Source organism: Trichomycterus rosablanca, chromosome 9, assembly GCF_030014385.1.
Source record: "Trichomycterus rosablanca isolate fTriRos1 chromosome 9, fTriRos1.hap1, whole genome shotgun sequence".
Lineage (NCBI taxonomy): Eukaryota > Metazoa > Chordata > Actinopteri > Siluriformes > Trichomycteridae > Trichomycterus > Trichomycterus rosablanca.
The window spans coordinates 16636026-16659224 of NC_085996.1; the positions used below are offsets into that span (position 1 = coordinate 16636026).

General features: G+C 39.8%; 1 protein-coding gene across 5 annotated transcripts in view; it reads right to left on the reverse strand.

The window, feature by feature from the left end:
- ift172 (intraflagellar transport 172) overlaps positions 1 to 23199 on the reverse strand; it is a 193178-nt gene that overhangs the window by 38141 nt on the left and 131838 nt on the right. For all 5 annotated transcript variants that reach the window (XR_010013706.1, XR_010013707.1, XM_063001980.1 and 2 more), the window contains exons 30-34: positions 22075 to 22217; positions 21229 to 21322; positions 13995 to 14059; positions 11207 to 11387; positions 4679 to 4788 (exon numbers count right to left, since the gene is read on the reverse strand). Coding sequence is in view for 3 of the 5 variants with exons in the window: in XM_063001980.1 (XP_062858050.1) it covers positions 4679 to 4788; positions 11207 to 11387; positions 13995 to 14059; positions 21229 to 21322; positions 22075 to 22217 (593 nt within the window). In the remaining 2 variants the exon portion in view is untranslated. The remainder of the gene's footprint in view (positions 1 to 4678; positions 4789 to 11206; positions 11388 to 13994; positions 14060 to 21228; positions 21323 to 22074; positions 22218 to 23199) is intronic.

The window sequence follows — 23199 nt, forward strand, 5'->3', positions numbered from 1 at the left end:
GGGTTCTCTTTATCTACTTTTAGGACTTGTGTGGAAATCTGATGATGTTTTAGGTTATATTTATGCAGAAATATAGAAAATTCTAAAGGGTTCACAAACTTTCAAGCACCACTGTAACTCCGTATTGTAGTGCTTGACAAAGGTTTGCCAAAGTAATCCCTTGCCCATGTGGTTATATCAGCTATTGTTGAGTGGCGGTTCTTGATGCAGTGCCGTATGAAGGATCAAAGATCACGGGCATTTAGCTTAAGCTTGCGCCCTTGGCCTTAACGCACTGAAATTCCTCCAAATTCTTGAATCAGTCACGCATGGTATAGGGAGAAATATGCAAATCCCTTTCAATATTTCTTTGAGGTACATTGTTTTTAAACATTTTAATAATTTTCTCACGCATTTGTTGACGCATCTTTGCTCATCAAAGACTCAGCCTTTCCTGGATGCTGCTTTTGTACCAAACCATGGTAAAAATCACGTGTTTGGAATCACATCATTATTAAGTTTTTTCACCTCATTACTAGCCCTAAATTGCCCCCATCCCAACTTTTTTTGGAATGTGTTGCACTCTTGAAATACAGGAATGTATATTAACCATTGAAATGAAGTTGAGCAGACAAAACATGAAATATCTTGGGTTTAAACTGTCTACAATCAAATAAAAGTCAAAGTAAATGTAGGGAACACTGCATTTTTATTTTATTTGCATTTTCCATACAGTCCCAACTTTTTTTGATTTGGGGTTGTACTTCTATCAAAATATGTGTTTTATCTGCTCACCTTCATTTCATTTGTTAATATACTGGTGCTGGTCATAAAATTAGAATATCATTAAAAAGTTGATTTATTTCAGTAATTCCATTCAAAAAGTGAAACTTGTATATTATATTCATTCATTACACACAGACTGATATATTTCAAATGTTTATTTATTTTAATGTTGATGATTATAACTGACAACTAATGAAAACCCCAAATTCAGTATCTCAGAAAATTAGAATATTGTGACAAGGTACAATATTGAAGACACCTGGTGCCACACTCTAATCAGCTAATTAACTCAAAACACCTGCAAAGGCCTTTAAATGGTCTCTCAGTCTAGTTCTGTAGGCTACACAATCATGGGGAAGACTGCTGACTTGACAGTTGTCCAAAAGACGACCATTGACACCTTGCACAAGGAGGGCAAGACACAAAAGGTCATTGCTAAAGAGGCTGGCTGTTCACAGAAGGGAAGGAAAAGATGTGGTAGAAAAAAGTGTACAAGCAATACGGATAACCGCACCCTGGAGAGGATTGTGAAACAAAACCTATTCAAAAATGTGGGGGAGATTCACAAAGAGTGGACTGCAGCTGGAGTCAGTGCTTCAAGAACCACCACGCACAGACGTATGCAAGACATGGGTTTCAGCTGTCGCATTCCTTGTGTCAAGCCACTCTTGAACAAGAGACAGCGTCAGAAGCGTCTCGCCTGGGCTAAAGACAAAAAGGACTGCTGAGTGGTCCAAAGTTATGTTCTCTGATGAAAGTAAATTTTGCATTACCTTTGGAAATCAAGGTCCTAGAGTCTGGAGGAAGAGATGAGAGGCACAGAATCCACGTTGCTTGAGGTCCAGTGTAAAGTTTCCACAGTCAGTGATGGTTTGGAGTGCCATGTCATCTGCTGGTGTTGGTCCACTGTGTTTTCTGAGGTCCAAGGTCAATGCAGCCATCTACCAGGAAGTTTTAGAGCACTTCATGCTTCCTGCTGCTGACCAACTTTATGGAGATGCAGATTTCATTTTCCAACAGGACTTGGCACCTGCACACAGTGCCAAAGCTACCAGTACCTGGTTTAAGGACCATGGTATCCCTGTTCTTAATTGACCAGCAAACTTGCCTGACCTTAACCCCATAGAAAATCTATGGGGTATTGTGAAGAGGAAGATGCGATACGCCAGACCCAACAATTCAGAAGAGCTGAAGGCCACTATCAGAGCAACCTGGGCTCTCATAACACCTGAGCAGTGCCACAGACTGATGGACTCCATGCCACGCCACATTGCTGCAGTAATCCAGGCAAAAGGAGCCCCAACTAAGTATTGAGTGCTGTACATGCTCATACTTTTCATGTTCATACTTTTCAGTTGGCCAACATTTCTAAAAATCCTTTTTTTGTATTGGTCTTAAGTAATATTCTAATTTTCTGAGATACTGAATTTGGGGTTTTCATTAGTTGTCAGTTATAATCATCAACATTAAAAGAAATAAACATTTGAAATATATCAGTCTGTGTGTAATGAATGAATATAATATACAAGTTTCACTTTTTGAATGGAATTACTGAAATAAATCAACTTTTTCATGATATTCTAATTTTATGACCAGCACCAGTATATCTAAATCTGCATTTCAGGCCTGCGGCACATTACAAAAAATGTTGGAGCAGGGTAATAAGGTATATGCTGCATTTTTTAACAAGACAATGCAAAATCATATGCTGCACACCTTACAAAGTCATGGCTGCAGAAGAATAAGGTATGGTTACTGGACTGACCACCCTGCAGTCCGGACCTGTTCACAAAAGAGAATGTGTGAAGAACGTTAAAAAAGTAAAATGCAACAATAACAACCGTGTACTATTACACACAGCATAAGGTGTTTCCAGCGTTGTGGGAAGTAATTTCAGAAAGTGAAAATTGTTTTACCGTCCCAACTTTTGTTGGAATGTGCTTCAGGCCTGAAATGATGTATATTAACAAATGAAATTAAGCTGACCACAGAAAACATGAAATATTTTGGGTTCATACAGTCTTCACTGAAATAAAAGTCAATGTAAGAAACACTGCATGTTTGACCTACACTGTAAGCACGTCCATCTACAAACACTGTTGGTGTATACAGGTCCTTCTCAAAAAATTAGCATATTGTGATAAAGTTCATTATTTTCCATAATGTAATGATAAAAATTAAACTTTCATATATTTTAGATTCATTGCACACCAACTGAAATATTTCAGGTCTTTTATTGTTTTAATACTGATGATTTTGGCATACAGCTCATGAAAACCCAAAATTCCTATCTCAAAAAATTAGCATATCATGAAAAGGTTCTCTAAACGAGCTATTAACCTAATCATCTGAATCAACGAATTAACTCTAAACACCTGCAAAAGATTCCTGAGGCTTTTAAAAACTCCCAGCCTGGTTCATTACTCAAAACTGCAATCATGGGTAAGACTGCCGACCTGACTGCTGTCCAGAAGGCCATCATTGACACCCTCAAGCAAGAGGGTAAGACACAGAAAGACATTTCTGAACGAATAGGCTGTTCCCAGAGTGCTGTATCAAGGCACCTCAGTGGGAAGTCTGTGGGAAGGAAAAAGTGTGGCAGAAAACGCTGCACAACGAGAAGAGGTGACCGGACCCTGAGGAAGATTGTGGAGAAGGGCCGATTCCAGACCTTGGGGGACCTGCGGAAGCAGTGGACTGAGTCTGGAGTAGAAACATCCAGAGCCACCGTGCACAGGCGTGTGCAGGAAATGGGCTACAGGTGCCGCATTCCCCAGGTCAAGCCACTTTTGAACCAGAAACAGCGGCAGAAGCGCCTGACCTGGGCTACAGAGAAGCAGCACTGGACTGTTGCTCAGTGGTCCAAAGTACTGTTTTCGGATGAAAGCAAATTTTGCATGTCATTCGGAAATCAAGGTGCCAGAGTCTGGAGGAAGACTGGGGAGAAGGAAATGCCAAAATGCCTGAAGTCCAGTGTCAAGTACCCACAGTCAGTGATGGTCTGGGGTGCCATGTCAGCTGCTGGTGTTGGTCCACTGTGTTTTATCAAGGGCAGGGTCAATGCAGCTAGCTATCAGGAGATTTTGGAGCACTTCATGCTTCCATCTGCTGAAAAGCTTTATGGAGATGAAGATTTCATTTTTCAGCACGACCTGGCACCTGCTCACAGTGCCAAAACCACTGGTGAATGGTTTACTGACCATGGTATTACTGTGCTTAATTGGCCTGCCAACTCTCCTGACCTGAACCCCATAGAGAATCTGTGGGATATTGTGAAGAGAAAGTTGAGAGACACAAGACCCAACACTCTGGATGAGCTTAAGGCCGCTATCGAAGCATCCTGGGCCTCCATAACACCTCAGCAGTGCCACAGGCTGATTGCCTCCATGCCACGCCGCATTGAAGCAGTCATTTCTGCAAAAGGATTCCCGACCAAGTATTGAGTGCATAACTGAACATAATTATTTGAAGGTTGACTTTTTTTGTATTAAAAACACTTTTCTTTTATTGGTCGGATGAAATATGCTAATTTTTTGAGATAGGAATTTTGGGTTTTCATGAGCTGTATGCCAAAATCATCAGTATTAAAACAATAAAAGACCTGAAATATTTCAGTTGGTGTGCAATGAATCTAAAATATATGAAAGTTTAATTTTTATCATTACATTATGGAAAATAATGAACTTTATCACAATATGCTAATTTTTTGAGAAGGACCTGTATATATATATATATATATATATATATATATACACATGCTCTCTCAAGGTAACTGTTCATGGTGTTCAAGCATGCAAGTTCCTCCTGTGTCTCTGAGAACGTGAAGTTGATAAAAGTAATTTAAAAGATCCTGAAAGACAAAGTTTTGAGGAAAAGAGTCAAGACAAGACTTTGATATATAATGTGTTTATACCGAATGCCTTTTCCTGTTGCTTCTCTCTCGTACTCCTCTTGGAGAAGCCCCAACTTATGAGGAAGGTATTCTTTACAGATGCGCATAGCATCACTCCACATCTTAGCCTCCTAAAACAAGTAAAGTTTACAGTTTTTAAGTTAAGTCTGATTTTAATGACAAACTTAATAAGATTCTTCATCAACATCAACATTGTATTGTTAACACATTTTATGTTATTAGTAAGTTTATGTTTGAATCATAAATTTTGTTCCAGGTTTTAAACAGCACACACTTTACTTACAGTAAACCTTAGTAAAAGTGTGTGTAATCAACATGTACTCATGTTCTAAAATTCAGATAAGCAGAAATGTCTGCACCAGGACCTTCCTGCAAAAGGGAGCCTGTGCTAACTTTGGTGAAATTCATTTTTCTGTTTCAGCATGAAGTTGCCCCTGTTTACAAAGCAAGGTTATTGAGTTCCATTGTTTGTTTATTTTACACCATTTTTGCACAAGTTTTGTGATAGTCATGGCAGGACTGGTGTTTTTTGTTTTTTGTAGTAACAGGTGTCTGGCAGATTTTGCATATTGTGCGGTTTTCTTCTCTTAGTAAATGATGGTGTATTAACCCTGCTCTGGTATCATGGAAAAAGTTACGCTGATGATACCATGGGGTCAAACACTACATTACCAAAATAAAAACACTGTTTATTACAATATTTTGTTTTTCTCCAAATAATTTCCATTTCTTTATTATACGACAAACGTTTGTACTTAAAATTCGACAGAGGCATATTTGTCTTAAGATCTTTCAAATAGCCTATATAGAAGCAGATACAGAAAATTCAAATAATATTGCACAACACTTCATCTGTGAGTTTCTGATTATTTTACATCACTGTAGGCCTAACTTTTGCTGCTGGCATTGGTTGCACAACCATTTGCTATGCTCTTCGCACACAAACTAACTGCACTCTTTACAGATGAATTTGGTTTTCCTGTTGACATAACTTAGGTCACCTAAAGATGCCAGAACGTCTTTGCGCAAGAATCCCCATCGTTTTGCCACTGTGTTACGCTGTGTACGTCACAGAACCTCAAAATATGACAAAAATACCTAGATTACATGAAAGGTACTATGGGTCCATTTGACCACAAATGGAAATAAACATGAATAAAAAAACAAAAAGGCACGAAAACTAGAAAACGTGTCACATTATTACGACAAAATATGTGAAAGGCAAGGTCCCTAATCGTAATAGTTCAAAAAAACATGGGTGAAAGAGGAGCGGGGTCACAGAGACTCCAGGGTACCACAGCAGGGTTAATCTGGAATGGTCGTTTTACATCTTTTTTGGTTTGTTTGTTTGTTGTTTGTATTGCTGCTTTTACTTGATTTGTAGTTTTGGAGCCACCAGTATTCATGGGCATGGGTACTTTTTCCTGATTTTTAGGAAGCTATTTAGGTATGATATCTGCGTTGATCCATAGATAATCTACATTTCATACTGGCAAGGATTTTTATAATATTGAGTTTTCTAACCCATTCAGCTTTCGGCGTGGGATAAAGGAAGGTTTTTTTTCTAATATTATTTTTAGAAATTATGTAATTTCTACCATCTTCATAGGTTTCCCATCTCAATGGAGTTTTGGGTTCTACAGTGGGGTCAAAAAGTATTTAGTCAGCCACTGATTGTGCAGGTTCTCCTACTTAGAAAGATGAGAGAGGTCTGTAATTTTCATCATAGGTACACTTCAACTATGAGAGACAAAATGAGAAAAAAAAATCCAGGAAATCCCATTGTAGGATTTTTAAAGAATTTATTTGTAAATTATGGTGGAAAATAAGTATTTGGTCACCCACAAACAAGCAAGTTTTCTGGCTCTCACAGACCTGTAACTTCTTCTTTAAGAAGCTTTTCTGTCCTCCACTCATTACCTGTATTAATGGCACCTGTTTGACCTCGTTATCTGTATAAGACACCTGTCCACAGCCTCAAACAGCCAGACTCCAAACTCAACCATGGCCAAGACCAAAGAGCTGTCGAAGGACACCAGGAAGAAAATTGTAGACCTGCACCAGGCTGGGAAGAGTGAATCTACAATAGGCAAGCAGGTTGGTGTGAATAAATCAACTGTGGGAGCAATTGTAAGAAAATGGAAGACATACAAGACCATTGATAATCTCCCTTGGGGTCAAGATCTCATCCCGTGGGGTCAAAATTATCATGAGAACGGTGAGCAAATATCCCAGAACTACACGGAGGGACCTGATGAATGACCTGCAGAGAGCTGGGACCAAAGTAACAAAGGCTACCATCAGTAACACACTACGCCGAGAGGGACTCAAATCCTGCAGTGCCAGGCGTGTCCCCCTGCTTAAGCCAGTACATGTCCAGGCCCGTATGAAGTTTGCCAGAGAGCATATGGATGATCCAGAAGAGGATTGGGAGAATATCATGTGGTCAGATGAAACCACATGATATTTTACTTTTTAGTAAAAACTCAACTCGTCATGTTTGGAGGAAGAAGAACCCAAGAACACCATACCTACTGTGAAGCATGGGGGTGGAAACATCATGCTTTGGAGCTGTTTTTCTGCAAAGGGGACAGGACGACTGATCCGTGTTAAGGGAAGAATGAACGGGGCCATGTATCGTGAGATTTTAAGCCAAAACCTCCTTCCATCAGTGAGAGCATTGAAGATGGAATGTGGCTGGGTCTTCCAGCATGACAATAATCCCAAACACACCGCTCGGGCAACGAAGGAGTGGCTCCGTCCTGGAGTGGGTTCAACCCCATAGAAAATTTGTGGAGTCCGTGTTGCCCAGCGACAGCCCCAAAACATCACTGCTCTAGAGGAGATCTGCATGGAGGAATGGGCCAAAATACCAGCTACAGTGTGTGCAAACCTGGTGAAGACTTACAGGAAACGTTTGACCTCTGTCATTGCCAACAAAGGCTACGTTACAAAGTATTGAGTTGAACTTTTGTTATTGACCAAATAATTATTTTCCACCATAATTTACAAAAAAATTCTTTAAAAATCCTACAATGTGATTTCCTGGATTTTTTTTTCTCATTTTGTCTCTCATAGTTGAAGTGTACCTATGATGAAAATTACAGACCTCTCTCATCTTTCTAAGTAGGAGAAATTGCACAATCAGTGGCTGACTAAATACTTTTTGACCCCACTGTAGGTCTTCTAGGTATTATGCCATACTTCCAAATGGTATTATACTCTTTTTCTAACTAGATGACTGCTGAACGGTCTTTATTAAAGAAATGCTTCTCCAATCTAACTAGATTGTCTGTGGTACTGTGGTTTTGCAGAAGCTGTTTTGGCTTTCACCTAGGAAACTGTATTCAGATACCATTTAAATTTGCATGTTCTCCTTGTTTCCATGTGGGTTTCCTCTGGGAGCCCCGGTTTCCTTCAGTTGTGTTTGTGTTCTGTATGGTTTCTGCGAATAGTTCTTCCTGGCAGAGGTTTTGGAATGCATACCAGTTGTCTTTATCTAATTTTGCAAATCTACTTTTGACTACTAAATTTCCACTGACTCTCTCAGATTGGAGTGAAGGCTGTCATACTTGGTGGCATATTAACGTCCATGGTTTTGTAATGGGATGTCCAACAAGCTCATGATCCAAATGCAATGATTAAACTCTCAATCATCACATAAATAAAGGCTATGTAGCAAATGTTTTTGGCCCAGCTATTGTCAATCCTCTTCTGAAAAACAAAAAACCACAAAAACCTATCCAATCATTCAAATTTAAACAACCTTTTTTATATTTACAAATGTATTGTTGTTTAAGATTTAATAGTATTTATGATACATATACAGTGCCTAGCAAAAGTATTCGGCCCCCTTGAACTTTTCAACCTTTTGCCACATTTCAGGCTTCAAACATAACGATATGAAATTGTAATTTTTTGTGAAGAATCAACAACAAGTGGGACACAATCGTGAAGTGGAACGAAATTTATTGGATATTTTAAACTTTTTTTAGAAATAAAAAACTGAAAAGTGGGGCGTGCAATATTATTCGGCCCCCTTGCGTTAATACTTTGTAGCGCCACCTTTTGCTGCGATTACAGCTGCAAGTCGCTTGGGGTATGTCTCTATCAGTTTTGCACATCGAGAGACTGAAATTTTTGCCCATTCTTCCTTGCAAAACAGCTCGAGCTCAGTGAGGTTGGATGGAGAGCGTTTGTGAACAGCAGTTTTCAGCTCTTTCCACAGATTCTCGATGGGATTCAGGTCTGGACTTTGACTTGGCCATTCTAACACCTGGATACGTTTATTTGTGAACCATTCCATTGTAGATTTTGCTTTATGTTTTGGATCATTGTCTTGTTGGAAGATAAATCTCCGTCCCAGTCTCAGGTCTTTTGCAGACTCCAACAGGTTTTCTTCCAGAATGGTCCTGTATTTGGCTCCATCCATCTTCCCATCAATTTTAACCATCTTCCCTGTCCCTGCTGAAGAAAAGCAGGCCCAAACCATGATGCTGCCACCATTATGTTTGACAGTGGGGATGGTGTGTTCAGGGTGATGAGCTGTGTTGCTTTTATGCCAAACATAACGTTTTGCATTGTGGCCAAAAAGTTCGATTTTGGTTTCATCTGACCAGAGCACCCTCTTCCACATGTTTGGTGTGTCTCCCAGGTGGCTTGTGGCAAACTTTAAACGAGACTTTTTATGGATATCTTTGAGAAATGGCTTTCTTCTTGCCACTCTTCCATAAAGGCCAGATTTGTGCAGTGTACGACTGATTGTTGTCCTATGGACAGATTCTCCCACCTCAGCTGTAGATCTCTGCAGTTCATTCAGAGTGATCATGGGCCTCTTGGCTGCATCTCTGATCAGTCTTCTCCTTGTTTGAGCTGAAAGTTTAGAGGGACGGCCGGGTCTTGGTAGATTTGCAGTGGTCTGACACTCCTTCCATTTCAATATGATCGCTTGCACAGTGCTTCTTGAGATGTTTAAAGCTTGGGAAATCTTTTTGTATCCAAATCCGGCTTTAAACTTCTCCACAACAGTATCTCGGACCTGCCTGGTGTGTTCCTTGGTCTTCATGATGCTCTCTGCGCTTTAAACAGAACTCTGAGACTATCACAGAGCAGGTGCATTTATACGGAGACTTGATTACACACAGGTGGATTCTATTTATCACCATCAGTCATTTAGGTCAACATTGGATCATTCAGAGATCCTCACTGAACTTCTGGAGTGAGTTTGCTGCACTGAAAGTAAAGGGGCCGAATAATATTGCACGCCCCACTTTTCAGTTTTTTATTTCTAAAAAAAGTTTAAAATATCCAATAAATTTCGTTCCACTTCACGATTGTGTCGCACTTGTTGTTAATTCTTCACAAAAAATTACAATTTCATATCTTTATGTTTGAAGCCTGAAATGTGGCAAAAGGTTGAAAAGTTCAAGGGGGCCGAATACTTTTGCTAGGCACTGTATGTAAGCCTGCCATCCAAAAGCATTTGACACTACTTACCATAAAATATAATTGAAAAGCCATCAAAACATGGTTGGCCTACACAGACAAGTTCTTGTCTGGGTTAGATGTTACTAAACAAACCATTTTTTAATCAATGTAAATAAAGATTTTTCGTGCCTTAAACAAGGCAATATGGTGACCTTCAAGTTTCTGTTCTTCATATACAGACCATGGAATGTGTATCTTGTGAAATTATGTTGTAAACTGATTATCCAGAGTCATACCTATAAGCCTAACCAGATTCAGCAGCTCAGATACACAAAATGGAAGACTATGTTAAAGATGTAAAGCCTTGGATAAACTAAATGAAAATGATAAAGAAAAAATACAGAAGTTTACCTGAGATAAAGTCTTGGAGTCTAATGATTTTGTATAATGATGATGCTGAGAAAGTAGTACACATTTTTATTACCTCTACCAGACTATTGCATGTATTGCTATCTTGCTGTCCCAAAAAAGTCCTGCTTACAATGTTCAAAACTGTAAATGGTTAAACTACCATATTTCTTAATGATATCCCAAAGTCATACAGCCCATTTCAAAACTTTAGTTAGCCGATGCAAGACTTTTGTTTATCCCTTGGATTACATGGAACTTACGTGGTAAAATGTGTTTTTCTTATATCGCTTACATCTTTCAACTACAGCACTGATATTGGCAGATGCATGTGCTCTTATTTCAGCTGGCTTATATCTGTTTATGTTACCCAACTGATGTCACCTCAAGTCTGTAAATTTACAAACATAGGCTTAAAGCCACGGCTTTTTCTGTAAGAGTGTAAGGATTAAGACAATTTAACAGAGATATGGGAAATAAAAAATAGTAATAAACCATTCTAGTTAACTTGTTTAGCCTAAGCTTAGCTGACCTAATATCCAAATGCTCAATTTAATTAATGACTACATAAAAAGGTAATCTGGCTAGTAAAAGAGATAAACATAAACAGTCATGTCTGATACTGGTCCGAACTACCAATAAAGTCTGGCACATTAGCATTTTTTGTTTAAAAAAAAAAAGTAAATTATTTACTTTATAATAATTGATGGCAAGCTCGGGCCTCTGAGCTTGAAGAAGAAAGGCTTCAGCTTTCTGGAAGTCCTTTTGCTTTAGGCAAAACCTGGCCTGTTCCACCAACACATCAGCCATACTGTTTGGATCATGAGCCTCAGCCACACGCTGTGCTCCAAGCCAGTCCTCAATATGCAGGTACCTGCACATAAATGCCCTTGTTACGACAAGCTCAAGACAAAAATTGTATTTACATACTATAGTAATACATATAAAGTAAGAGTTAAAAATGTAGATAAACATGGGGGTAAATTTAAAACTGACAAAAGCAGAAAGCAAAGATTTCCAGTGTTTTCACTGAAAAACTTTACAGTATTTTGTTAATACAAAACATTTAAGATTTGATGTCAGCAACACACTCAAAAAAGTTGGAACAGAGGCATGTTTAGCACTGTGTTCCATGACCTTTCCTTTTTACAGACTTTTTAATGGTTTGGGAACTGAGCGAATTTCTGCCTGATACGAGACTGTAGCTGCTCAACAGTCTGTGGTCACCATTGTCTGATTCTCCACTTCATGATACACCACAGATTGTCAATAGTAGACAGATCTGGACTGCATGTAGGCCAGTCAAGCACACACAGTCTGGAACACAGTCATGAGTCACGACCCGTTATTGCTTGAACAGGCTGAGCCTTTTGGTAAATCCTCTTGTTATACCCAATAATGATTTCCTTACCTGTTCCAGTTACCTGTTCACCTGCTTATTGCATAATGTTTCAAAACACTGCACCTTCAATAGTCAACTTTTTACACTTATTCTGCCTCTGTTCCAACTTCTTTGTAGTGTGTTGCATCAAATTCTAAATGTGTTTACATTTACAAACACAACACAGTATGTCTCAACATTAACCAGATAAAAAGACACAACACACAACAACACAGACAGACGAATGCAAAACATACTCAATAACAGCAGCCACAACAGTGACCGGCTAATATAAAATGCAGTAATGTGTCCCAGTTCCAAGGGGCTGGAGTGGGGTGTACAGAGGGGGTAATGGAGGTCACAGCTCTGATGAAGAAGTTGTTCCTCAGTCTGCTAGTTTTTTTTTTTTATTGTTCCGAATCCTAAAGACAGTGGGACAAACAGTCTGTGACCTGGATGGGTGGAATCTGCTGGCCATCCTCTGGAGTCAACAATGACCTCTTTAGTCTTGGTGGTGTTCAGAACCAGATTGTTGTCCAAGCACCACCAGGCCAGGTGATGGATTTTCTCTCTGTAGTAAGTCTTGTCATTGTTCGATATGAAACCTACTACCAGGTGTCATCAACAAATTTCACAATGGTATTAAAGGCATGGATGGCTTTTGTACTTGTTGCTGATAACAGTCTGGATGGTCCTTTTCGTCTTTGGTCCAGAGCATACAACATCAATGTCTTCCAAAATACTTATATACTGAATACTGATTTGTATGACCACAATACACATTTTCTTATGTGATGGTCCATTCTAGATGCCTCCATGCCCAGAGAATGCTGCTTCTGGGCACAGTTAACAGAAGGCTTAGAAGTTAAGTGGCATTTGTGAATGTAACTCTGTATTGTAATGCTTGACAAAGGTTTGCCAAAGTAATTCCATGTGGTTATATCAGCTATTGATAATTGACAGTTCTTAATGCAATGCCATCTGCCATGCCAAAAACAAGCTGAACTTTAACTTATCTGAAGACATTACTCAATTCTACAGTTATTTGGTCGATCTGTGATGAGCTTGGTCCAAGAGAACTCTGCATTGTTTCTGTGTAGAATTGATGTATGTCTTTCACTTTGTGTTACAGAGATGCAGTTGTAGACTGTGTTAAGTGACAAAGGTTTTCTGAACTACTCAGAAGCCCATGTGGCTAAATTTATCATAGAAGCATGACAATTTCTTAAACAATGCAGTCTATGAGCTCTAAGATTTTCCAGATTTTCAAATTTTCCAGATTTATATCAGGGCTAAATAACACCATGAGTATGTTTACATAACAGAATATCCCCTCATGATTTATTTCTTACCTACAAATGAATTTCACTTTATGTAAATTAGCACTGAATACCTGTTGCTGGTGCAGCTCCTGCCACTCAAAAACCATGATAGCCAAGGAAGGCCACAAGCTAGCACACAACTCCCTAACGTGTGTGAAGCCACTGACTGCAACTTTTTATTGACCAGCAGAGAAATTCACCAGGCTATCTATCTTACATGAGCCAGTACCTTGACTGGATGATGGTATTTGCTGTTGCAGTGGAAAGTGATTTCCTTCTCACTCTCAGCTGAGTCTGTAGAGTGACTGACAAGGCCAGTAGCACCACTTTGACTCATACTCTAAACAGCAACATTTTCTTAAAGTTTGGGCATATTCTGTTTGTACTCATGTTAACCCATATTTCTAAAAACAGAATGTGCCCAAAAGAGATTCCTAAAATAATTTCTTAAAAGTTATAAAGTATATCTTTTCATGGGACAACACTGACAAAATGACACTTTGACACAATGAAAAGTAGTCTGTGTGCAGCTTATATAACAGTGTAAATTTATTCTTCCCTCAAAATAACTCAATATACAGCCATTAATGTCTAAACCACTGGCAACAAAAGTGAGTACACCCCTAAGAGACTACACCCCTAAATGTCCAAATTGAGCACTGCTTGTCATTTTCCCTCCAAAATGTCATGTGACTCGTTAGTGTTACTAGGTCTCAGGTGTGCATAGTTAAAAGTTAAAAGGTTAAAAGTGATATGCGTGTATGGGCACCTTACTTACATGAGCACAGCCTCCTTTGGCTTTCCTGCCATAATGAACTCCATTTCTGCTTCAATGAATTTGCCCTTTAATTATAAAAGAATGTTTATATATATATATATATATATATATATATATACAGTGCTCAGCATAAATTAGTACACCCCAACAGATTTGTCAGAAAACCTTTAGTTTCTTTACAGAATCAACATTTTCTATGGGGTACTATACTACAGAATACTCCTACAAATGTGGGCCATTGATTGCAAACAAGATTTGTTCATTTGTACACACAAAAAAGTTATTTTCTCAACAAATTCATTCAAGACCATGTTGCAAAAAGGAGTACACCCCAATGAAAGTCTTAGGAGTTTAGACTACAAAATTCTAATTAACACGAATTTAACCACATGTGAGTCTAATTATTCATTAAACAGGTGTCCAGCAGACAGTTGACAGTTAAAAGGGCATTACTTAACAAAGAAAACCCCATCCCATTTCATGCTGTCAGCAGTGGCACCACATGGAAGAGAAATGTCACAAGACCTGAGAAAGAAAATTGTTTCTTTACACAAGAAAGGTGAAGGCTACAAGAAGATCGGCAAAGCTTTACTGATCAGTCAGAATACTGTAGCAAAAGTGATACAAAAATTTAACAAAGATGGAACTGCAACCATCTTACAGAGACGTCCAGGCCATCCACGGATGTTAACACCCAAACAGGAGCGTCTTCTGATGAGAAGGGTTGAAGAAAATCGGCATGCAAGTTCACTGCAGTTAGCTAAAGAGGTAAAAAGCCAAACTGGGGTGACTTTTTCCCGTGACACAGTACAGCGTACACTGCAGAAGAATGGCATGCATGGGTATCATCCACGAAGGAAGCCTCTCCTGAAGCCCATGCACAAAAAAGCCCGCCTAGAATTTGCCAGGGCCCATGCTGAAAAAGATGAAGACTACTGGGACTCTATACTCTGGAGTGATGAGACCAAGATAAATGTTTTTGGAACTGATGGCTTCCAAACTGTATGGCGTCGCAAAGGTGAGGAGTACAAAGAAGAATGCATGGTGCCTACAGTGAAACATGGTGGTGGCAGTGTCCTTATGTGGGGCTGCATGAGTGCTGCTGGTGTTGGGGAGCTGCATTTCATCGATGGTATCATGAATTCACAGATGTGCTGCTCTATATTGAAGGACAAGATGCTACCATCACTTCATGCCCTTGGTTGTCATGCACTTTTCCAACATGACAATGATCCAAAACACACATCTAAGGCCACTGTTGCATTTCTGAAGAAGAACAGGGTGTAAGTGAATCAGTATGTCTCCTGATCTGAACCCAATCAAACACCTATGGGGAATTCTGAAGACACAGGTTGAGCATCACTCTCCATCCAGCATCCAGGCTCTAAAAGAGGTCGTTCTTGAAGAATTGAAAAAGATAGACGTTGCAATTTGTCGCCAACTTGTTCATTCCATGATTAGAAGACTTAATGCTGTCCATAAAAATCATAGTGGTCATATAAAATACTAGATGTAGTACTTTTTGATGTGGGGTGTATTCATTTTTGCATCAACTCATTTGAGTAAAACTGAATATTTTGTAATCTAAGTTATATTTTTAACCTTACTTTTATGTTATGGGTTAAAGAAATGTTCTATGAAACTCAGTCTTGTCAAAATTTAGAAAATTGTTCCTGTGTTCAGTGAGATATTGATTAAAATCTTACTTTTCAAAGGGGGTGTACTCATTTATGCTGAGCACTGTATACAGTGTATCACAAAAGTGAGTACACCCCTCACATTTCTGCAGATATTTAAGTATATCTTTTCATGGGACAACACTGACAAAATGACACTTTGACACAATGAAAAGTAGTCTGTGTGCAGCTTATATAACAGTGTAAATTTATTCTTCCCTCAAAATAACTCAATATACAGCCATTAATGTCTAAACCACTGGCAACAAAAGTGAGTACACCCCTAAGAGACTACACCCCTAAATGTCCAAATTGAGCACTGCTTGTCATTTTCCCTCCAAAATGTCATGTGACTCGTTAGTGTTACTAGGTCTCAGGTGTGCATAGGGAGCAGGTGTGTTCAATTTAGTAGTACAGCTCTCACACTCTCTCATACTGGTCACTGAAAGTTCCAACATGGCACCTCATGGCAAAGAACTCTCTGAGGATCTTAAAAGACGAATTGTTGCGCTACATGAAGATGGTCAAGGCTACAAGAAGATTGCCAACACCCTGAAACTGAGCTGCAGCACAGTGGCCAAGATCATCCAGCGTTTTAAAAGAGCAGGGTCCACTCAGAACAGACCTTGCATTGGTCGTCCAAAGAAGCTGAGTGCACGTGCTCAGCGTCACATCCAACTGCTGTCTTTGAAAGATAGGCGCAGGAGTGCTGTCAGCATTGCTGCAGAGATTGAAAAGGTGGGGGGTTAGCCTGTCAGTGCTCAGACCATACGCCGCACACTACATCAAATTGGTCTGCATGGCTGTCACCCCAGAAGGAAGCCTCTTCTGAAGTCTCTACACAAGAAAGCCCGCAAACAGTTTGCTGAAGACATGTCAACAAAGGACATGGATTACTGGAACCATGTCCTATGGTCTGATGAGACCAAGATTAATTTGTTTTGTTCAGATGGTCTCAAGCATGTGTGGCGGCAATCAGGTGAGGAGTACAAAGATAAGTGTGTCATGCCTACAGTCAAGCATGGTGGTGGGAATGCCATGGTCTGGGGCTGCATGAGTGCAGCAGGTGTTGGGGAGTTACATTTCATTGAGGGACACATGAACTCCAATATGTACTGTGAAATACTGAAGCAAAGCATGATCCCCTCCCTCCGGAAACTGGGTCGCAGGGCAGTGTTCCAGCATGATAATGACCCCAAACACACCTCTAAGACGACCACTGCTTTATTGAAGAGGCTGAGGGTAAAGGTGATGGACTGGCCAAGCATGTCTCCAGACCTAAACCCAATAGAACATCTTTGGGGCATCCTCAAGCGGAAGGTGGAGGAGCGCAAAGTCTCGAATATCCGCCAGCTCCGTGATGTCGTCATGGAGGAGTGGAAAAGCATTCCAGTGGCAACCTGTGAAGCTCTGGTAAACTCCATGCCCAGGAGAGTTAAGGCAGTTCTGGGAAATAATGGTGGCCACACAAAATATTGACACTTCAGGAACTTTCACTAAGGGGTGTACTCACTTTTGTTGCCGGTGGTTTAGACATTAATGGCTGTATATTGAGTTATTTTGAGGGAAGAATGAATTTACACTGTTATATAAGCTGCACACAGACTACTTTTCATTGTGTCAAAGTGTCATTTTGTCAGTGTTGTCCCATGAAAAGATATACTTAAATATCTGCAGAAATGTGAGGGGTGTACTCACTTTTGTGATACACTGTATATATATACGTATATACAGTGTATCACAAAAGTGAGTACACCCCTCACATTTCTGCAGATATTTAAGTATATCTTTTCATGGGACAACACTGACAAAATGACACTTTGACACAATGAAAAGTAGTCTGTGTGCAGCTTATATAACAGTGTAAATTTATTCTTCCCTCAAAATAACTCAATATACAGCCATTAATGTCTAAACCACCGGCAACAAAAGTGAGTACACCCCTTAGTGAAAGTTCCTGAAGTGTCAATATTTTGTGTGGCCACCATTATTTCCCAGAACTGCCTTAACTCTCCTGGGCATGGAGTTTACCAGAGCTTCACAGGTTGCCACTGGAATGCTTTTCCACTCCTCCATGACGACATCACGGAGCTGGCGAGACTTTGCACTCCTCCACCTTCCGCTTGAGGATGCCCCAAAGATGTTCTATTGGGTTTAGGTCTGGAGACATGCTTGGCCAGTCCATCACCTTTACCCTAAGCCTCTTCAATAAAGCAGTGGTCGTCTTAGAGGTGTGTTTGGGGTCATTATCATGCTGGAACACTGCCCTGCGACCCAGTTTCCGGAGGGAGGGGATCATGCTCTGCTTCAGTATTTCACAGTACATATTGGAGTTCATGTGTCCCTCAATGAAATGTAACTCCCCAACACCTGCTGCACTCATGCAGCCCCAGACCATGGCATTCCCACCACCATGCTTGACTGTAGGCATGACACACTTATCTTTGTACTCCTCACCTGATTGCCGCCACACATGCTTGAGACCATCTGAACCAAACAAATTAATCTTGGTCTCATCAGACCATAGGACATGGTTCCAGTAATCCATGTCCTTTGTTGACATGTCTTCAGCAAACTGTTTGCGGGCTTTATTGTGTAGAGACTTCAGAAAAGGCTTCCTTCTGGGGTCACAGCCAAGCAGACCAATTTGATGTAGTGTGCGGCGTATGGTCTGAGCACTGACAGGCTGACCCCCCACCTTTTCAATCTCTGCAGCAATGCTGACAGCACTCCTGCGCCTATCTTTCAAAGACAGCAGTTGGATGTGACGCTGAGCATGTGCACTCAGCTTCTTTGGACGACCAACGCGAGGTCTGTTCTGAGTGGACCCTGCTCTTTTAAAATGCTGGATGATCTTGGCCACTGTGCTGCAGCTCAGTTTCAGGGTGTTGGCAATCTTCTTGTAGCCTTGGCCATCTTCATGTAGCGCAACAATTCGTCTTTTAAGATCCTCAGAGAGTTCTTTGCCATGAGGTGCCATGTTGGAACTTTCAGTGACCAGTATGAGAGAGTGTGAGAGCTGTACTATTAAATTGAACACACCTGCTCCCTATGCACACCTGAGACCTAGTAACACTAACAAATCACATGACATTTTGGAGGAAAAATGACAAGCAGTGCTCAATTTGGACATTTAGGGGTGTAGTCTCTTAGGGGTGTACTCACTTTTGTTGCCGGTGGTTTAGACATTAATGGCTGTATATTGAGTTATTTTGAGGGAAGAATAAATTTACACTGTTATATAAGCTGCACACAGACTACTTTTCATTGTGTCAAAGTGTCATTTTGTCAGTGTTGTCCCATGAAAAGATATACTTAAATATCTGCAGAAATGTGAGGGGTGTACTCACTTTTGTGATACACTGTATATATATACAGTGCCTAGCAAAAGTATTCAGCCCCCTTGAACTTTTCAACCTTTTGCCACATTTCAGGCTTCAAACATAACGATATGAAATTGTAATTTTTTGTGAAGAATCAACAACAAGTGGGACACAATCGTGAAGTGGAACGAAATGTATTGGATATTTTAAACTTTTTTTAGAAATAAAAAACTGAAAAGTGGGGCGTGCAATATTATTCAGCCCCCTTGCGTTAATACTTTGTAGCGCCACCTTTTGCTGCGATTACAGCTGCAAGTCGCTTGGGGTATGTCTCTATCAGTTTTGCACATCGAGAGACAGAAATTTTTGCCCATTCTTCCTTGCAAAACAGCTCGAGCTCAGTGAGGTTGGATGGAGAGCGTTTGTGAACAGCAGTTTTCAGCTCTTTCCACAGATTCTCGATGGGATTCAGGTCTGGACTTTGACTTGGCCATTCTAACACCTGGATACGTTTATTTGTGAACCATTCCATTGTAGATTTTGCTTTATGTTTTGGATCATTGTCTTGTTGGAAGATAAATCTCCGTCCCAGTCTCAGGTCTTTTGCAGACTGCAACAGGTTTTCTTCCAGAATGGTCCTGTATTTGGCTCCATCCATCTTCCCATCAATTTTAACCATCTTCCCTGTCCCTGCTGAAGAAAAGCAGGCCCAAACCATGATGCTGCCACCACCATGTTTGACAGTGGGGATGGTGTGTTCAGGGTGATGAGCTGTGTTGCTTTTACGCCAAACATAACGTTTTGCATTGTGGCCAAAAAGTTCGATTTTGGTTTCATCTGACCAGAGCACCTTCTTCCACATGTTTGGTGTGTCTCCCAGGTGACTTTTTATAGATATCTTTGAGAAATGGCTTTCTTCTTGCCACTCTTCCATAAAGGCCAGATTTGTGCAGTGTACGACTGATTGTGTCCTATGGACAGAGTCTCCCACCTCAGCTGTAGATCTCTGCAGTTCATTCAGAGTGATCATGGGCCTCTTGGCTGCATCTCTGATCAGTCTTCTCCTTGTTTGAGCTGAAAGTTTAGAGGGACGGCCGGGTCTTGGTAGATTTGCAGTGGTCTGATACTCCTTCCATTTCAATATGATCGCTTGCACAGTGCTCCTTGAGATGTTTAAAGCTTGGGAAATCTTTTTGTATCCAAATCCGGCTTTAAACTTCTCCACAACAGTATCTCGGACCTGCCTGGTGTGTTCCTTGGTCTTCATGATGCTCTCTGCGCTTTAAACAGAACTCTGAGACTGTCACAGAGCAGGTGCATTTATACGGAGACTTGATTACACACAGGTGGATTCTATTTATCACCATCAGTCATTTAGGTCAACATTGGATCATTCAGAGATCCTCACTGAACTTCTGGAGTGAGTTTGCTGCACTGAAAGTAAAGGGGCTGAATAATATTGCACGCCCCACTTTTTAGTTTTTTATTTCTAAAAAAAGTTTAAAATATCCAATAAATTTCGTTCTACTTCACGATTGTGTCCCACTTGTTGTTGATTCTTCACAAAAAATTACAATTTCATATCGTTATGTTTGAAGCCTGAAATGTGGCAAAAGGTTGAAAAGTTCAAGGGGGCTGAATACTTTTGCAAGGCACTGTATATACCGAACAGCCATAACATTAAAACCACGTTGTTTCTACACACATTGTTTATTTTATTGGATTCACTTACCATATAGAAGCACTTTGTCATTCTACAATTACTGACTGTATGTTGTTTTTCAATGATCAGCACTACATAGTAGGTATTATTTGGGTGGTGGATCATTCACAGCACTGCAGTCCACCAACCAAAAATATATCCAGTCAATAGCGCCCCGTGAGCAGCGTCCTGTGACCACTGATGAAGGTCTAGAAGATCACCAACTCAAACAGCAGCAATAGATGAGCGATCGTCTTTGACTTTACATCTACAAGGTGGACCAACTACGTAGGAGTGTCTAGTAGAGTGGACACGGTATTTAAAAACTCCAGCAGCGCTGCTGTGTCTGATCCACCCATACCAGCACAACACACACTAACACACCACCACCATGTCATTGTCACTGCAGTGCTGAGAATGATCCACCACCTAAATAATGCCTAAATAATGCCTACCAACATTACTAGACACCACATAGAAAGATCAGTTGCATTTTATTTGTGAAAATTGAGATCAAAGTAAGGGCACAATACCTCATCTTCCAGTAACATGGCTTTCTTCAGATGAAGTTCAAGGACCTTCTGTTTCATAGAGAGTTGGGCCAGCTCAAAGGCAAAGTCAAACGAACTATGAGAAAGATTTATGTGCCATGAGCTTAACATGACATTCACAAAAGGTAAAATAAATGCCATGTCATGCACTCTATGATCAAAAGTATGTAAAGGCCCCTATAAGTTTAAGTGTTTTAGTCACACCAACTGCTAAGAGATGTATGCAATCAATTTAAAACACAAGTGCCTGCCTGTAGCTTTCCTCTCACTTGTCACCTTTCCTATTTAAATGTAAAAAGGCTGTGCCTCATCGTCAGTGCTTCTGCAATATGATGCTGGGGAGGGAGAAAACTTTTTACATTAGCAAAGAGTCTTCTGGATGCCTGTGACTGGTTCCAGTAAAGATAAGGTATTGGAATGCATGTCACCTGAGCAATTCATCACTTTATCTACCAAATGAAACAAAAGAGTGGTTCCAGTGTCACCAGGGTGGCACTCTCATCACCAGGGTTCCCCTGCTTTAAAAGTTTGTTTATAAAGATGACAAAAATTGGGGCAAATGGCTGAAGGCCCTATTGTCTGCCGTTCAGGAGGAAGCCCAGGCCTCTACTGGATTTTCTGTATATAAACCCTTGTACAGAAAAACGGTATGTCCAGAATTGTAGAAATGCTATTACATGTTTATAAACAATAAATTCGCCCAACACACAAAAGTCTATATGTCTTTACTTTCATTATCTTTGTGCAAACAACTTATTAGATATTTTTGTTAGCAACATTGGCCTTATGAAAACGTTCATTGTAAAGATAAGTTTAAAATAGTTTTACTTGTTTTCTGCTGCAAAATCAATAGCAGTCTCAATCAGGTCAAATTTGTTTAACAACTTGACAGCTGCTTTTCCTCCTAGATCTTTTGCCCAGAGATATGCCACCTGCGTGTGGGCGCTGGTTGTCCCATGTCTCTTAGATACCTTCCAAACACACAAATACAATATGATTATGCAATCATTACTTCTAATGTTGAGGGCAATATCATATACACTTGCATAAGTAAGTCACAATTTTACTACTTGAATCTTACATCTAACAAAGGCAGTGGTAGCTTAGCAGTTAAAGTACTAAACTATTGATTAGAAGGTAACTTGTTCAAACCAAACCACCAAAACTGCCACTGTTGGGCCTTAACACTCAATTACTTTCACTGTATTTAGTCACAAATGCAAGTTGCTTTGGATAAAACTATCTGCTAAATGCAGTGACTGTAATTCAGGTCATAATTCACTAAACTCTTAAATAAAATCCCTGTTGGGCCCTTGAGCAAGGCCCTTAACCCTCTCTCTGCTCCAGGGGTGCCATAAAATGGCTGACCCTGCGCTCTCACCCCAGCTTCCAAACAAGCTGGGATACGCAAAAAAAGAATTTAGTTGTACTGTACATGTGTATATCTATATATGACAAATAAAGGCATTCTATTCTATATTTTATAAAAGCGTACTATTTTGCATATTTAGTCTAATAGAACTTATATACAGTTAATAAGATGTTGTAATTGTGTAAAAACAAAAAATTAAAAAGTGAAGACATTGTGAGCAGAAGATTTTGCATTCACTATTTTTTCCTATTACTTTTGTAAATATATATTAGAATTCGATGCCTGCAACAGATTAAAAAAAGCTTTCAAATCAGAGTGAAAAGTTTAGACAACATTTAAGTAACACCATACTGAAACAATTCCAGAATAAGCAGGAAAATTGGTAACAGATAAGGGTAACAAGATTAGATATAAAAGCAGGATCCAAATTTAAGACTTTGTAGTCCATAATCTTAAAGCTTTAAATATTCTAAATGAAAATAATTTCTAAAAGAAGTCCTGATCGCATTTATTTAATTACCTAAATATCTTTCTATAATGAGTCACAGAAATATATTTATTTAATGAGTCTTTTATTGATA